This window comes from Mirounga leonina, unplaced genomic scaffold, assembly GCF_011800145.1.
Source record: "Mirounga leonina isolate KUSES-001 unplaced genomic scaffold, KU_Mleo_1.0 Mir_92, whole genome shotgun sequence".
Classification (NCBI taxonomy): Eukaryota; Metazoa; Chordata; class Mammalia; order Carnivora; family Phocidae; genus Mirounga; species Mirounga leonina.
In genome coordinates, this window is record NW_023270852.1 from 361,424 (window position 1) to 378,546 (window position 17,123).

Consider the following 17,123-nt stretch of genomic DNA (forward strand, 5'->3'; position numbering starts at 1 on the left):
CGCGGCGCCCCCTTAGGCATGGCGCGGCCCAGCGACACCCATGGGAGCGGCCGCCAGGGGGAGTTGGCGCCGGGGAGGGGGGCGCGGGGCCTCCTCCCCCCTCCCCCCAGCCGTCGGGGGGTACAGAGGATGGTGGCTCTGGCCACCCCAAGAGCGACCCAAGCCCCTCGGGGCGCTTTCCGTCGGGTGCTGGTCCAGGGGAGTGTGCGCGGGATCCCAGGGGTCTCTAGGCGCCAGATGTGGGGAGGGAGCGGGTCCGGCTGCGGAGGAGGCAGAGGAGGAAAGAAGGAAGGAAGAAAGGGAGGGAGGAAGGGAGGGAGGAAGGGAGGGAGAGGGACGGCGCTCAGCGGCGAGCCCCGGGAGGAGGGAAAAGAGGGTTGGGGGGCCGGGCTCCCGTCCCCATCTCAGCGGGAAAATGAAGAAATTGACACAAAGCTTTTTTGGGGGAAGGTCAGCTGCTCCAAAGGCCGGACAGATAGATCAGCCCCCGGAAGGGGGAAGGGTGGAGAGGGGGCCGGGAAATTCGCGCTCTGCTGTGCGGTGGTCGCCGCAGCGCGCTCTCGGCGCTGGGGAGATGGATGACCGTTGCCTTCCTCCCTGCGTGGCCGGGCTGCAGCTCGGGGCGCAGGGCGGGCTCCGGCCCCCTCCCTCTCTCCTTGCCTGGCTGCCTGCTCCCCCCGGTGGCGGGCGCGCCTGCCTGCCCGCCCGCCCTCCTCGATCCTTCTCCCCGCCTCTTGGAGGAGATGGCGGGCCCCCTGGGCAGGGGCACCCGGGGCGCTGCTCGGTGCGGCGGCCGCGGAGCGCTGCGCTCGGTGCGCGCTCCGCCTTGAGCTGGGCTTCCGCGGGGCTACGCTCTGGCTCCGGCGGCGGTGCTGAAGGGACAGCTCCCGGGCTGTGGCGGAGCTGCGCGGGGCCGGGCGCGGGGTTTCTCCGGGCTGGCTTCGGTCTGCGAGGCCGGTGGGCACCGACTCCGGTGCCTCTGCGCCCCGCGCTTCGCGCCCCGCTTCGGGCAGGCGGTTGAAGGTGCGGGTCAAGGCGAGGGGGCTGCGGCGGTCGCGACCGGGAGGCGGGGGTGGCGGGTCCAGGCGCGGCGAGGCGAGGCCGGCCAAGCCGGCGAGGCCGGGGAGGCGAGGCGCGGAGCGGCCGCCGCCGCCGCGACGCTGCTGCCGCCCGGGCTGCTGCTAGGCTCGCTTGCTCGCTTGCTCGCTTGCTCGCTCGCGCGGTCCGCGTCCAGCCCGCCGCTCTCCGGACACAAGCACACGGCGCGCGCAGCCGCACTCGCCCCCGGAGGGAGGCGCCGCGCTGGGTCCTAAAAAGACCCGATTCCGCGCCCCCCTCCCAGCCCGGCGCGGAGCCGGCCTCCCTCAACCCCGGCGCTGGGGGCGCCAGCCCCGCGTGGCTCCTGCTGCTCGGGGGGGACCCGCCGACGCTCCGCCCTGGGGGAGCGCCACGCGATGGCCCGGGGCTCCGGGAGACGTCTAGGCCTGCGCCCCCCCGGTCAGACTGAGGTTAGAAGGGCTTCGGCACCCGTCCCTCTCCTTCCAAACGAGGTACTCTCTTATTCCTTGTGAAATGCGACGCCCCCAACCGCTATCAGAGACACCTTGACCTGGACCAGCATTGGCAGCTCCAAGCAACCTTTAATACCTGCCTTTTCTGCGGAACCTGGAGCTCCCGTGATCCTGTCATAGGTGCCTCTTGAATGGACTCCAAAATAATATCCTCCAAACACACAACACACAACGCTGTCCTCTAAGCCCTCCTAACAACCCCATAATCCTGGAACCCTATGTTTGCCTTTCGACCCCTTCCTCACCTTGGGCCCTTCATAACTCCAGGCTGACCCTAGTCTCCCATTGAGGGCCACAAGCTCTGCCATACTGATCCCAGCTCACTGACCCTCCCACACTAGCTCTGGATCGCTACGTGGGGATCCCTTATGAAAAGGGTATTCTGCCCTTAGAGGTCAGAAGGAGCAACTGCTCCTAGTGGTCCTGAACATTGACATCCCCCCTCTCCCTGTGGGGCTTCAGCCTCCCTGGGCAGTAAGCTGATGTTGTGCTGGGGAGCTGGATGGGAGCAGTTCCTGCTGTGATTCCCACAGCTTCTCAGTTGATCTTGGGGGTGGGGGTTACAGTTTGGGCTCCAAGCCTTTCTGGCCCATGTTTGCTGCCAGTGCTTCAGCTTACTCAATCACTCATTTACTCCTTCCTTATTCCACACTCTGTCCCAGGCACAAAGGTACAAGACACCTTGCCCTCCAGGGGCTCACAGACTTTTGGGGAAAAGGGCAGGTGGGCCTGAGCAGGGCTGGGGAGGTCAGGCCCAGCTCCAGGGTTGGCTGCACCAGGAAAGAGGCTTATTGATCCCAGCCCAACCCAATCGAACACAAGGCTGCCTGGACAAAGGGCGATTTAATTAAGAAGACAGGAGGCTCTTATTTACCTGTCGGCACTTGCTAACTGGGCAGACAGCTGTCCCTCTACACTGACCTGTGGACACGGCTGTGAGCCTGGGGACAAAGCTGTGTCTCAGACATCTCTCTCCTCACTTGGCCAGGGAAATCCCAGCCCAGGGAAATCTGTGTGTGGTAGGGAAAGGTTTGGAGGAGTGGAGAAGGTTGGAAAGGGCGAGGGGCAGAACATGACATGAGCGATGGGAGAAAGGCAATGGCAGAATCAGAGAGAGGCAGAGTTAGGGCAGAAACGGGGGCAGAGATAGACAGAGGCAAAGAGAGGGCCGGAGTCTGAGGCCAGGATGGCACCTCTTCCCTCCAGAGATTGATCTAAACAGGAATTGTTCCCCTTCAATCTCAGAGTAATGCAGGCATAAGAGTGCTTTTAAGTGTCTCTCTCACTGTAATCAGTGTGATCCCCATCCCCCTAACCAGAAGGAGGCCTGACCTGGTGCAGCTCAGCCTCACCCAAATTCAGATTCCCCAGGACACAGGCTCTCAGAAAGCTCTGCCCCAATCCAAGCAGGTGATAAAACAGAGAAATGGAGACCCCCAGAAAGAAGAGAAAAAGATGGACACAGAGAGATGAACACACACGCACACAGACACGCACACACATGCACACACTTGGCTGGGAGATATCAAGATGGGGAGAAACCAGAAAGAGTCCTCTCCAAACCTTCTCTTCCTTCCAGCCAGCCATCCCTCTTCTCTCTCAGAAAGCCTTCGGTGTTTCCACCAGCCATAGAGGCCCAGGATTCCCCCTTTTCCCTCTCTTGCAGGAAGGCCCACATTGGATCAGAGTATCGCTCCCCAGCCTTCACTATAACTCATCTTTTCCCCCAAAATGGACTACCAGTTCCTCCGGGGTTGCTGCTCATTTGCTTTCCTCCACAGTGCCCAGAACACGGCGGCTCCTCGTTCAGAGTTAGATGAGTTGAGAAAGGCCAAGAGAGGGCCTGGGATCCTAGCATCCCAGTGTCAGAGGCCAGGAGAATCTGGAGCCCTGAACCGAGGCTGTGTCAGGGGAAGGTCATACCCAGGATCTCTCAGGGAGTCAGTGCAGAGCCCACTCAGGCCACTACCCCATGGTGAGCCACAGTGGGAAGCTGAAGGGTGTCCTATGTAGTGGACAGGTGGAGAGATGGAGAGATAGAGAGAGGGGGATGGGGATCACACTGATTACAGTGAGAGAGACACTTAAAAGCACTCTTATGCCTGCATTACTCTGAGATTGAAGGGGAACAATTCCTGTTTAGATCAATCTCTGGAGGGAAGAGGTGCCATCCTGGCCTCAGACTCCGGCCCTCTCTTTGCCTCTGTCTATCTCTGCCCCCGTTTCTGCCCTAACTCTGCCTCTCTCTGATTCTGCCATTGCCTTTCTCCCATCGCTCATGTCATGTTCTGCCCCTCGCCCTTTCCAACCTTCTCCACTCCTCCAAACCTTTCCCTACCACACACAGATTTCCCTGGGCTGGGATTTCCCTGGCCAAGTGAGGAGGGGGAAGGTTCATGATTAGGAGCCCTGGTCAGGCCTGGCCCTAGAGGTTGTATTAGAAAAAGAGAGGCAGGAGAGGGTTGGAGTGAAGGGAAATGTGAAAGGGTATCCACTACACCCTAAAATCCCCTACATGGCAAGTGGAGAAGGCTCAGAGAGAGGAGCTTCCCAGGGGACAGGGGAGCTGTCCCTGAGGTGCCCCACACTGGCCCACTTTAGGATTCTCACCTTGATCTTTGATGGCAACTCCCAGCCCAGGCCCCAAAGAATGCACCCCCCCCCCCCATCCTAAGCAGGGACATAAAAGTCCCTTCTCTCACTTCCTTTTCACACTGTAAAAGGCTGGCATTTGCAGAGAGCCCAGAAAAACTGAGAGGGCACACAGAAAGAAAGAAAAAAAGGCCTCAGAGAAATAGGGGTGGGAGGAGGATTTGCTGCCTGAGCCTTAGCTTCTCACCCACAACCACTAACCATAGCCCCACAGCCAGCCAAGACCCTCACCCCTTTCTACTTGCACGGTACTCCCTTATTCATAGCCATCTGTCCCCTCCCTTGCAGAGGAAGGCGTGTGGTCCCATGCCAGAGGGTCGTTGGGATCAGTGGCTGGTGAGAAGAGGCGGCAGTGAACTACCAGTGGGCTGTTGTTGTTCGGTGGTCAGGAGCATAGACTCTAGGGCCTGGTTGCCTGTGTTCAAATCCGAGCTCCATCATTGACTTAGCTATGACCTTAGGCAAGTTATTCAACTTCTCTATGCCTCAGCTTCTTTATTGTCAGACGAATAATAATAAGCCCTATATCCTTTAACACCTCAGCTCTGGGATCACTCTTGTTCTGGCTGGAGGGGAGGGTGTGCTGGGCTCCATAAGCTCTGTGGTGGGAATGGCTCCAGGAGGAGCTGGGGTGAGAGTGGACTGGAAAAAGGTGAAGGGAGTCCTGAAGCCAAGTTTGGCCTATGTTCTCACACTTGGCACTTGTAAGCCTTAGATCTGGTCCTGCTAGGCTCTGGAACTGGCCCAAGTCCAGCCCCTGGGCCTTTGTCCAGCTTGGCACATCCTCTCTGCTGCTCTCCCAGGCCCAGAGCCTTAACATTCCCAGTGGGTTGGGGTGCCATCTTGTGGTCACATCTGGAAACTAACCTAAACTGGGCATGAACGGAGCAGGCTTTGGGGGTGACCCACCATAAGCAATGAAACCAGCTGGGATCTCCTGCTTTGACCAGAACTCCTCCCTCCAATGGACAGGGGAGACTGAAATTAGAGGTGCCATAGTGGGAAATTGGTGACCATTGCTGTTGGGTCCGTAGCTTGAGCGCTGACCCTGGCACCTAACCTGGGAATGGGGTAGGGTGTACAGCTCTTCCTTCCTGTGACACCGCCCCCCTGCCCCCCCCCCCCCCCCCCCCCCCCCCCCCCCCCGTGAATGGGTCCAGATCTCTTAGGCCAGGAGAAGTCTAGAAAGGAGCCAAGGTAAAGAATGGCCAGGGGAAGTGCTAGACCAGGGTTTCTCAACCTTGGCACCATTGACCTTTTGGACCAGATAATCCTTTGTGGTGGGGGCTCTCCTGTGCATTGTAGAATGTTTAGCAGCATCCCTGGCCTCTACCAGCTAGATGTCACTAGAGCCCCTTCCCCAGTCATGACAATCAAGAAGGTCTACAGACACTCCCAACAGTCCTTTTGGGGGTAAAATTTTCCCTGGTTGAGAGAACCACGCATCTAGACAGATTCGGTTACAAATCTCATTTGCTGCTTATTAGTGACTGTAAACTATTCACTTTTCCTCTCTAGGCTTCCGTTTCCTCATCTGTGTAAAGGAAATAACATTTTGTGAGGATTAAATGAGATAGTGTCTCTGGGCACCTGGGTGGCTCAGTCATTGGGCGTCTGCCTTCGGCTCAGGTCATGATCCCAGGGTCCTGGGATCGAGCCCTACATCGGGCTCCCTGCTCGGCGGGAAGCCTGCTTCTCCCTCTCCCACCCCCCTGCTTGTGTTCCCTCTCTTGCTGTGTCTCTCTCTGTCAAATAAATAAATAAAACCTTTTTTAAAAAATAAATAAGATAATGTCTCTCATATAACTTCCTCTCCTTCCCTTTTCCCCCTTCCCTCAGATTGTCCATCCCCTCCAAACCCTCTGTGACCTGCTCTAACCCCACATCTCTCTCATGGGCTCCTACCAGTCCCCAGCAATGTCCGTCAGTCCCTCAGTGACAGTGTGGCCCCGGGGGGCAGAGTGTCAGCCCTCCCTAGGCTTGGCTTTGGGGAAGATGGGACCTCGACGCCTCTCATGCTGGTTGAGTGAGGTGGGGAGGCAGGAAATGATGAAGGCTGCGGTGCAGTATGCATGTGGATGGTCAGAGAGGCTGATGCGTAGGGAGGGCGGGTGGGCGCTCGCACTTCTTTAAGAGTGTTGCCAGCAGGTCTGGGCAGAGGCCACTGAATTCTCCTTCTGGAAGCAGCTTGGAGATGTGTGGCTATCCCAAGGGCTGCAATGCCTTTGATGGGAGCCTTGTGGGTTCTCCTGGTGGATACCCCCAGGAGGCAGCAGGTAAGCCTGGTTGGCAGTGTGTAGTGGTGGATCCGGGTTTTGTGAGGCCTGGTGTTTAGATATTTTGGGGGTTACACTTTTAAAAAAAGAATAGAAAGTTGGGCACAAAAGTGAATATGTATTTAGACTTAGAAATCAGGAACACATGTAAATTTTAGAAAGCTGACAAATACTACAAACCTTTAAAAATCCAGAAAAAAATTGCTTAGTATTTTTATTAACTGCGACACACCAACATAAGACTTTTGAATAAGCTATATTTACTTATACTTTACTTTTGTTGGAAGCCAACAAAAACGGTTGCAACTTTTTCTTTTGCAATTACAGAAAGATGTTCAGTTAACAACACGTTTGTTTCATTAAAACTGCATCAAAGATAACTGAAAATGAAACTATCACCGTCCTCCCATATAACTATCTTTTTTGTGCACCAACACACAAGAACCTGCTTTAAATTTCCGTGCCAATTCACAGCTGCTAAATTGTACCAGACAAGGTTTGTGACTACTTAAAATACTGTCAAGACAGGGCTACTTAAAGATACATTCATGAAATGCAGGGGACCCAGAATAGCCACAATGATCTTGAAGAAGAACAAAGTTAGAGGACTCACACTCCCTCATTTCAGAACTTACTACAAAGCTACAGTAATCAACACTGTGTGGTACTGGCATGAGGATAGGCATGTAGATCAATGGAATAGAACTGAAAGCCCAGAAATAAACATTTATACATTTATAGTCAATTAATTTGTGACAAGGATGCCAAGAAAATTCCATGGGGAAAAGAATAGCCCTTTCAACAGAAGGTGCTGGGACAAGAGGGTATCTACACGCAAAAGAATGAAGTTGGATCCCTTCTTTACACCATATAGAAAAATCAACCAAAAACACATGAAATATCTAAACGTAGGAGCTAAAACTATAATACTCTTACTTGGCTTAGGTTATGGTTTTGTAGACATAATGCCCACAATGCAGGCAACAACAACAAAATAGAGATAAACTGAACTCCATCAAAATGAAACAAAATTGTGCTTCCATGGACACTGTCAGGAATGTGAAAAGACAACCTGTAGAGTGAGAGAAAATATCTGCAAATCACATATTTGATAAGAGTCTAGTATCTGGATTATAGAGAGAACACTCAAAACTCAACAATCAAAAGACAAGTAATCTAATTTTAAGATGGGCAGAGGATTTGAATAGACATTTCCCCAAAGAAGAAATACAAATGGCCAATAAGCACATGAAAAGATACTCAACATCATTAGTCATTAGGGAAATGCAAATCAAAACCACAATGAGATACCACTTTACACCCACTAGGGTGGCTAGAATAAAAAGACAAACAGAAATAGTGTTGTGGATGATGTAGAGAAATTGGAACCCTGATACACTGCTGATGGGAATGTAAAATGGTGCAGCTGCTTTGGGGAAGACTTTGGCAGGTCCTCAAAAATTTAAACATAGAGTTATGATATACCCAGCAATTTCATTTTTAGGTATATACCCAAGAGAATTAAAAGCATATGTTTACACAAAAATGTGTACTTGAATGTTCATAACAGTATTATTCAGAATAGCTAAAAATGGAAACAACCCAAATATCTATCAACTGATAAATGGATAAACAAAATACGATGTATCCATATAATGCAATATTATTTAGCTATACAAAGGAATGAAGTCCTGATACAGGCTACAACATGGATGAATTTTGGAAACATTATGCCAAGGGAAAAGAGTCATACACAAAAGGCCACACAGTGTGTGATTCCACTCATGAAGTGTCCAGAATAGGCACATCCATAGAAACAGAAGATAATTCGTGGTTGCCAGGGGATTGAGGGAGGAGGAAGAGTGGGGAGTGACTGCAAATGGGTTAAGAGTTTCTTTTGCGAGTAAGGAAAATGTTCTGGATTAGACAGTACTGGTGATATTGTACAACGTAGTGAATATATCACAAACCACTGATTTTGACACTTTAAGAGGCTGAATTTTATGGTATGTGAATTGCATCTCAATAAAAACTTTGGGAAAGTAAAGAAGGCTCTGTAAACCAGATTAGAAATAATTTGCTTATGCTGAGAAAAATCTCAGTTTGTCACGTCGCCTTCAAGGTGCATCAGCCCCTGGTGGTATGCTCTGGGTTCATCTGTGCTGTTGCATGAGCACATGTGTGGAGACATGGACCCAATGTTTCCGCAGATCCAGCCCAGGTGAAAATGGCCCCAGGAACAAGGGTCATTTCATCTACGTTGCAAATGGAGTTGGCCTCGACTAGACGCTCCTCCCACCCCCAAATCCAGGGGACTGAGGTGAGAGATGGGCCAGGAGGGGACCTCAAACCCCATCATCCATGGAATGATCCAATCTCCAGCTGTTCCCCTCCCTCCTGACTTTCTCTCAGTCCCCTCTCCTTCCTTCCCATGCAGAGGTATAAGGCAAGGCAGCCAAGAGTGCAATCCCTGGAGTCTGTCTGCCTGGGTTCAAATCCTGGATCATGACCTAAGCTAGTCCAATGAGGGTTCTTCTCTGGAAATTTTCAAACTGGAGTTTAATGGTGAGATCCAAGGTAATTCCTGAGTTGCTGGAGAAAATCAATTGGACTCGGAGAGAGTTAGGTAAACTAAGTAGAGGCAAGCCCGGGAATGGTGGAAGAGTAAGAGGGGCTCCAGGCTCCAGTCCCAGCTGTCAAAGCTCATGGATACCATGGTCCCTGTAGTGCTGCTTCCATATATGAACTGTCCCATGTCCTTCTAACACACCCCTTGGGGGGTGACGCTAGTCTGAACTGGGTTTCTGTCACTTGTAACTGGAAGTGTCCTGGACTAAATCTCTCCCCATACCTGCTTCTTCTTCTCCTGATGTCTCCATCTCTGTAATGGCATTACCGTCCGCTATGAACCAAACCAGAGCCTGAGTCAGCCTTGGCTCCCCCTTTCCCCTCACGTCATTAGGGCCTCCATACACAAGGCTCTGTGAACAGTTATGCATGTTGTTCACTGAACAAATTTACCTGCCTAAGGTCAGTGGGGGCTGAAGTCCAGCCTGCTCTCTGATTGCCTAGCTATGAACCCTGGTGCAGAGCAGCATCCTCAGGAAAGAAGGGACATTTTTCCCAATTGCACACTAGCTCCTGGGCCTTCTTCATACGTGTAATTGGTTTCCTCAGTGCAGAAATCCTGCATCCTCCTTTCTGCACCTTCTTATACCCCATTATCATATCTCACTGCACGCTTTACCTTTCCTTATAGTATTTCTCACCATTTATTCACTTATTTCTTTGTCTAATGGCTATTTCCCCAGTTGATTTTTTTTTTAATTCTATTTATTTATTTGACAGAGAGAGACAACACAAGCAGGGGGAGTGGGAGAGGAAGAAGCAGACTTCCCACCAAGCAGGGAGCCCGATGCGGGGCTCGATCCCAGGACCCTGGGATCATGACCTGAGCCGAAGGCAGACGCTCAATGACTGAGCCACCCAGGTGCCCCTCCCCGGTGGATTTTAAGCTGTGTGAGGGTAAGGACTGTGCCCTCGAAGTTCTCCACTGTACTGTCAATACCTACATTTTATCTGGCACAACTCTCTATTCCTATGCTTTCTCTCACATCCCAGTCGCAGCCCCAGTTCAGGCCATGTCATGTCTCCTCTGAGCAGCCCTCATGGCCTCCTGACAAATCTTCCTGTCTCAAGTCTTGTTCCCTCCTATCCATTTTGCCAGCCCAGACTGGCTTTTCTAAATACAGATTTATTTGTACCCTTCCACTGGTTAGATTCCTCTATGGCTCCCTATTGCCCTCAGAATAAAGTCCAAATGAGGTCCATTAAGGATCTGCCTCTGCCTTTTCCCCATCTCACCTTTGGCCTCTCCCTGTGAGCACTTTTGGGTCCATGAAGGCACAGTTTACTTTCTGTCACTTTGGGGTCTTTGCACTTCTGTTTCCTCAGCTTGGAGTATCCTTCTTTGGCTCCCCTTCCATGACCAACCCCTTCAAGATTCTTACTAGAGGTTAACTGCTTGTCTCTACCTTCTGTTCCTACTGTGTTCCTCTACCACATACACCCCCATTATAACACTTAATTCACTGTGATGTAACCAGCTGTTAAGAGATCCAATCTCCCCAAATGTCTTGGTGTTTTCCACAGTCAGGAACTGTCCATTGGTCTCTGTTTTCACCCAGCATAGGACCTGGCAACTATTGATTGAATGAATTCATAAATGAGCCCCCAAAGGGTCTCAAAGGAGTGTAAAGAACCCCAAGGTGCATCTGGGGAAGCCAGAGGAAAAGTTGAGGATTATTAGTAACAGAGTAGCTCTAGGCAGCTCTTCAGGGACCCTGTACTGGGGACAGCAGAGGCTTTCCCCAGAGCAGAGAGCACAGGTCCTTCTTGCTGGCAACACATCTTGCCTGCAGTCCTCAGGGTCATCCCACTTGACAAGCAGAGCCTTTGAAAGTGGGCCTGTAAGGTTTTCAGGAAAAAAGTGTCTGTAAGGGTGAGATGTAGGAGACATTGAGGTCCTGATGACAAATGTATGTATGTTTGGGGGCGGGCTTGGGGTGGCATGGGAATGGGAAAGAACTTTTACCAGACTATCCTTCCAGGGGTGCCCTCCCAGCTGTGTGTGCATGGGTCTGTGGGCATTGTGTGTTGTCTTTTCTTGTTTCTCAAGACACAGTTCAAATGGCACCTCTTCCAGGAAGTCCTCTCCAGCACCCTGGCTAAATCAGTGTCCCCTCCTCTGCTCTCAGAGCATTTTTAACCAAACCTGAGATGATGCAGGTTTGCACTGCCCTGACAGGGCCAGGATGCTCTAAGTGCTGGGTGCCAGGCTGAGTAGAGACGTCTGTGCCTGTCTGGCCTTCTGTGCGGTCCCCTTAAGAGTACTCCTATCACTGAGAGCCTGTAAGTGTCATACAGCTTACATCGCCCCTTCACACTCAGTTTTTCCTTACAATGCTATGAGCACCTTATCACATTCTCTGTACCCATGAGGCTTCCGAGTGGCACCTAGAGCTACGAATTCCCAGTGTTCCTTCTGGACACCACGCCTGTAGTCCATCTGCCTGGGTTCACTCAGTGTGTATCGAGGGGCGTGACTCTCAAACTTGCACGCACTTTAGAATCTCTTAGGGGAGCTTTTGAAAAATACCAAAACCTGGCCCCGGATATCAGGGGCAGATATATTAAATCAGAATCTCTGGCGAGTGGGGCAGGCATGGATTTTTTTTTTCACTACTCAAATCATTCTAAAATGCATCCTGACACAAGAACCACTGACCTGCTGCGTGTAGTGATGGGTCAGAGGAACCTCCCCCACGGATAAGGAGCCAAACGCACCCCTCCCTTCCTAGCCCGCCCCAGGCTCCTTTCTTGCAATCCGTCCTCCGCCTACAGGGGTCGCTGCGGTTCAGCTGGCCCAAGTTTTCGGGGTTTCCTCCCTTCCTAGCCCCATCCCCAGGGAAAGTCGGAGCCACCGCGGTATAAATTAGCGTCTTTATTTCGAACACCTGAGCGAGCGCCTGCGGCTCACCCACCTGCCGTATAAACGTACAAAGTCCCTGTCGCACCGCACACCATGCCTCAGAGATAAATACAGCCCTAGGGGCACCTGCTCTGGCAAAGCAACTCTTATTTACAGGAATAGATTACAAAAGTATTACAAAAAGTGGTCCTGAACTGGGGGAGGGGGTGAAGTGGTTACTGTTACACTTGTTACACGCGGAACGCGAGCGCGCCCCGCAGGCGCTGGGGAAGAGCAAAGCCGCCCGGGGCTCTGGGAGGGAGGCCACGCCCCCTTCAGCCGCACTGGCGCCCGGAGGCGGGGCTTAGATCTGCGCGGGTCCCACCCCGCCCAGGGAATCGGGGTAAGGAAGAGGAAGGGTCTGGCCGCTCAAGGAGGAACACCCAAAGACCATCGCCGCGAGTGTCAGGGAAGGGTGCTGCGTGGAAAAGGACTGTGTCCTTACTGTGGAGCGCGGGAGTGGAAACACACGTCCGTTCTCCCGCCTCTCCCAACTCGGGAGGGGTCGCTTTTAAAGCGCGGTTGGGAGTGGGGGTTAGCATTTAAGCTCGATCTTTTGGGCGCGAGGGACTCTAGGGGCACCATCCCTCGGGCGCGCAGGCAGCGGAGCCCTCCCATGCGGCCGCCCACCCCCTCAGAGCACCTGGTAGATCGGGTTGGGGTTTGCGCCCGCTGAGCACTGCGGGGCGGCGTCCGGGGAAGGGGTGGGGGCGCCGCGCTCGACCTCACTCTGGGCGGCCTCTTCTTGTGGGCCGGGAGACGACTCCGGCGGCGCATCCGCCAGCAGAAGCGCGGGCGCGGCGGGGCTCTCGGTGGAGATGCGCTCCACGATGCTGGACAGGCAGTCGAGGCTCGATACCGCAGCACTCTTCCCCGGCCTGGGTTCTGCGCGGGGAGGGGTAGGTTAGTATGCAGTTGAGCAGCGAACAAATCTCCCACCTACAGGCTCAGTGCTTTGGGGCAGACAGGAAACTGAAGGCCTGCCCGAGTCCGAGAGGACCCAGGGAGTGTCCGGAGCGAAAAGGGAGGAAGCCGCACGCTTAGTATTTCATTCCCTGTACTGTCTCCCAGGATTGGGGGCGGGGAGGGGGGGGTGGTCCTAGATAGAGGGAGGCCAGGGCAGCTCAAAGGGGGTAACGTGCGAAGGAGGCGCAAATACGCACCGCTCGGCGCCTCGCTGTAGTAGGTGCCATCGTAGCAGTTCCGCCGCCGGGCACCGCTCGGGGGGCCGCTGTAGTCCATCTGCAAACGGCAAGGGCGCCCGAGTCAGGCTCGGGGACCGCGTGGGGCCAGAGCATCACTCCCGGTAGCCACCCCGCCCCAACTCCCCAGTCTCAGCCACGAGTTCTGGGCCCTGGTTGGGGGATCGGGGCGGACAGGAGCTGACTGCAGCCTCCTCCCGGGCCAACTAAAGGGTGGATAGTCGCCTAGGTGCATAAATCTGCATTTTGTAAATAGGTTAAGTGGAGAAAAGCAGATCTTCATGTCGCTGCAGCAGAGCTCTAACAGCGCCCCCAGTAGGGTGGCTCGCATTTGTCCCGTGCGCCCCCAAGGCACCAGGCCACCCCAGTGACAGCTGCTCAGGACACCGGGGTCCACTCGCGGCAAGGTTCCCAGCCCAAACCTCCCTCTGGCGGGCCCGCTCCCGCGCTCGGAAACACGTCCCAGATTTACCAAGAGCTGCCCTCACTTCTCTAGCTGGGGGTCCTGGCCTTACCATGCCGTCGGAGCAGTTGGAGCGCGGGCTGGACGCGTCTGAGTCGCCACTGTAGTGTTCGCCGCCACGGCCTGGGGGCAGCGGGCCAGGCGCGTAGAAGGCAGCGGCGGCACCAGGGGGCGCGGCGTCCTGGTCGCGCAGCAGCGCCTGCAGGCCTTCGATGTAGCGAATGGCATTGCGCAGGATCTCCACCTTGGGCAGCCGCTGGTTCGGGTTGCTGGACGTGCAGCGCTTGAGCGTCTCGAAAGCCTCGTTGACTTTGCTCAGGCGGCGCCGCTCGCGCATGGTGGCGGCCTTGCGGCGGTCGGCGTTCGTGGTCTTGCGCTTGCACGCTTTGCAGGCCCACAGCAGACAGCGGCCAGCCTGGTGGTGCCCGCTGGGAGCGCGCACATGCTCGTCCTCGCGCGCGCCTGGCGCCGGGTGCACGACCGCAGGGAAGTGCGAGTGTTCCTCGGGCTTCAGGAGCGCGCCCACGTGCACGAGGCGCGGGTCCAGGTCCTCGAAGAATCGCAGGTCGGAGGAGTCGAAACACGGGTCATCATAGAAATCATCTGCGGAGGCAAAGTTGCAGAGGGAGCCGTCGGGGCCAGTCAAGTCTACGTCTCGGAGTGGCGGCGACAGCAGCTCCATGTCCCTGCAGGGGTGGCGCAGTCCTAGCTTCGGTAGGGGTTGCCCGAAACTTTCTGCCTCTCTGCAGTCTTGGCCGTGCGGTAGTAAAGTACCGGGGGTCTGAATGTACACCCCACTTCCCCCCCCCCCCCGCTCTGCCCGGTCCTCTCCGGCCTGATGGGAAAGCGGCGGCAGCGCCCCGGGGCTTCCCCACCCCTATCGTCACGCGAGGCGCCCGGGGCTATTTATCCGGTAGTAGCTTAAGGGCCCCAGAGCCCGAGCGGGCGGCTGGGGGCGGGGGCGCCCGAGGCCAATAGAAACAAGGTGGGGAGGAGCTTGGGATCCCCAGGGTGGCCGCTGGGGCAAGAGACTGGCCAGCCCCCTACCCCTCGAGCCCCGCGCGCGCGCGCGCTCCGACCCCTCCCTAGGCTGGGAGGAAGGCAGAGGCCGGCAGCCCAACGCGGCTGCACTTGGCTCCGGGGCACACTCGCTCCAAACCTCTCCAGCACCGTACTCGTCCTATGTCCTCGGGAAATGTTGGCCGCGCGCGCTCAACTCCAAGCTGACTTTGGGTCTCCCTCTGTCCTCTGATTTACGGGGGACCTAGGTGCAGGGTGGGAGTAGAAAACAGATCGCGAGAGATTTAGAGAGAGAGACCCATGGCAACAGGGCAGAGACACACTCAGAGCTGAGATAGTGAGACAGTGAGAGAGACAGCCAAGAGACAGAGACAGAGAGCAGAAAGCAAGAGTCAGAGGCAAAGAAACCTGCAGTGAGAATTAGAGTCTAAGTGGAAGAACCTGAGACAAACTGGACGTGGCGGCCACGTCACTCGGCCAGTTCCTACCCGGGAGTGGCTCAGAGGGCCGTGGGCCCACCCCACCTTCTCTGGACGCTTAGAAACGCAGCCGCATTTCTGCAGAAGAGGAGAATGGCTGCTAAAGCTTCTCGCCAGTCTCTCCAAGCCCAGGTCCCGCCCCGGCCTGGAGGGAGGAAAGTGAACTCCTCCTGCCTAACTCGACCTGTGTGTTTCCGCAGCGGAGTGTCCTGTGTGGGTCCGGGTGGAGATGTGTCTTCGGCTGGAAAGAAAACTGCTGTTTTTCCCTCCTTCTTGCGCACAGCGGGGCACCAGTGAAGTTCATTGCTCAAAGGCCTCGAAAGCCCAGACTCAGCGTGAGAACCCCATTTCAGAGTGGGATCTTTTGAGAGTAGAGTGTGCAGACCAATGATCTAAGTTCGAGTCCAGATCCCACAGCTTCCTGGGTGATTTTGCCGAAGTCATATCGCCTTCCAAGCCTCAGTTTCCCCACTTTGTAAATTTGGGGATAATAAGAGCGATTTCTTGGAGTGATTGTGGTGGTGGTGAGAATCGAAAGAGACCAAAGATGTGGAGGCCCTCAGTCCGAGATGCAAGGCGATATTATCAAGAGGGCTTGCTTCTGTCGTTGGCACAGACTGGACTCTGTGCTCCCTGCTGTCTTCCCAGCTGTTGGCTGGGGCACTGAGCCCTGACAGAGGCCCATGTAATGTCAGGGCTTAGCTTCTGCTGAAGTCTGAGCTGCATTTCTTTCCAGCAAGCCCACTGGAAAGACTGGGACTAGAAGGAGGAGGCAACCACCTCATGGGACCTCTGGCTCCTTCACAAGCCCTGGGTACCCCCACCCCCAGAATGCCTCTCAGCCTCTTCTTAAATCTCTAGTCCAAATCTTCCTATCAGCGTTGTGGCTAGAGGTCTCCCTTGGATGAGATACCCCTACAGGGGTATCTCCCCCCCGGGGCCCCCCCCCCCCCCCCCCCCCCCCAGCGCCTACAGATAGAAGCAAGAGTTACCATTGTGCCTTTCCCACTAACTTCAGGAAGCTGTCCTAACTGGCTCCCTGGACCCTGGGAAGCTCTTTCTTCCCACCAAACCTATCAGACTCTTTTGGAACCCTGCCTTCTTCACTTCTCTGCCACTAGTAGTGCTGAAGGTCTCCTTCCTGATGTGGTCACCTCCTTTCACTCTATAACACCACCTTCATGTATTCATTCAACACATAGTATGGAGCATCCATTATGTGCCAGGTATTGGTCTAGGTGTTGGGGGATACAGCAATGAATAACACTGAGACTCTGCTCTCGTGGTGTTTGCATTGTAGGGTAGGGAGACAGATAATAAACAAATAAGCCAAAAATATGTGATGTCAGGAAGTTTTAAGTTCTATGAAGAAAAATAAAGCAAAGGGGGAAAGCGATGGAGATTATTTCATTATATGGAGTGGTCTGGGAAAGCCTCTCTGAGATGATTACATTTGAGCGAGACCAGAATGAAGGGAGGGCAAAAGCAGATACCTGGAATCAGATAGAAGGAAGAGCATGTGCAAAGGTCCTGAGGCAAGATTGTGTCATATTTAAAGTACAGCAAGGAGGCTGGTATGTCAGCTGCAGAATGAGCAAGTGGGAGAGTTGTAGGAGATGGGGTCAGAAAGGGACAAAGGATTTGAATTCTGAAATGGAAAGCCGCTGGAGAGCTTGAGTGGAAGAGAAGAATGTTACTGTTTGACTTACATTTTAACAAGAGCATACAGGTTATGGAGAGCAAAGGCAGAAGCAGGGAGACCATTAGGAGACTATTGTAATGATCCAAGTAAGTGGTGATGGTGATTTAGATTTGGGTACCAGCAGTAGGGATGGTGGAAAGTAATTAAATTCCAAATATATTTTGAAGATGGAGCCAACAAGAATTTTTCACGATTGGGTGTAGGCAGGGAAACAAGAGAGGAGTTGAG

General features: G+C 54.2%; 1 protein-coding gene across 1 annotated transcript; it reads right to left on the bottom strand.

The window, feature by feature from the left end:
- Positions 1-11,987: 11,987 nt before the first annotated feature.
- On the bottom strand, positions 11,988-14,842 carry MYOD1 (myogenic differentiation 1). The gene is made up of 3 exons (XM_034995309.1): positions 13,747-14,842; positions 13,193-13,271; positions 11,988-12,914 (listed from the first exon to the last, which is right to left on the bottom strand). The coding sequence occupies exons 1-3, from the start codon at positions 14,374-14,376 to the stop codon at positions 12,664-12,666; spliced, it is 960 nt and encodes a 319-aa protein (XP_034851200.1). The 5' UTR covers positions 14,377-14,842; the 3' UTR covers positions 11,988-12,663.
- Between the last annotated feature and the right edge of the window lie 2,281 nt (positions 14,843-17,123).

What these genes read in the sequence shown, in the direction of transcription:
- MYOD1 (XM_034995309.1), bottom strand. Translation starts at nt 14,376, where the DNA reads ATGGAGCTGCTGTCGCCGCCACTCCGAGACGTAGACTTGACTGGCCCC. An exon ending in CCAACTGCTCCGACGGCATG is followed by an intron (nt 13,272 to 13,746) that starts GTAAGGCCAGGA and finishes TGCCGTTTGCAG; the next exon opens with ATGGACTACAGCGGCCCCCC. An exon ending in CTACAGCGAGGCGCCGAGCG is followed by an intron (nt 12,915 to 13,192) that starts GTGCGTATTTGC and finishes CTCCCCGCGCAG; the next exon opens with AACCCAGGCCGGGGAAGAGT.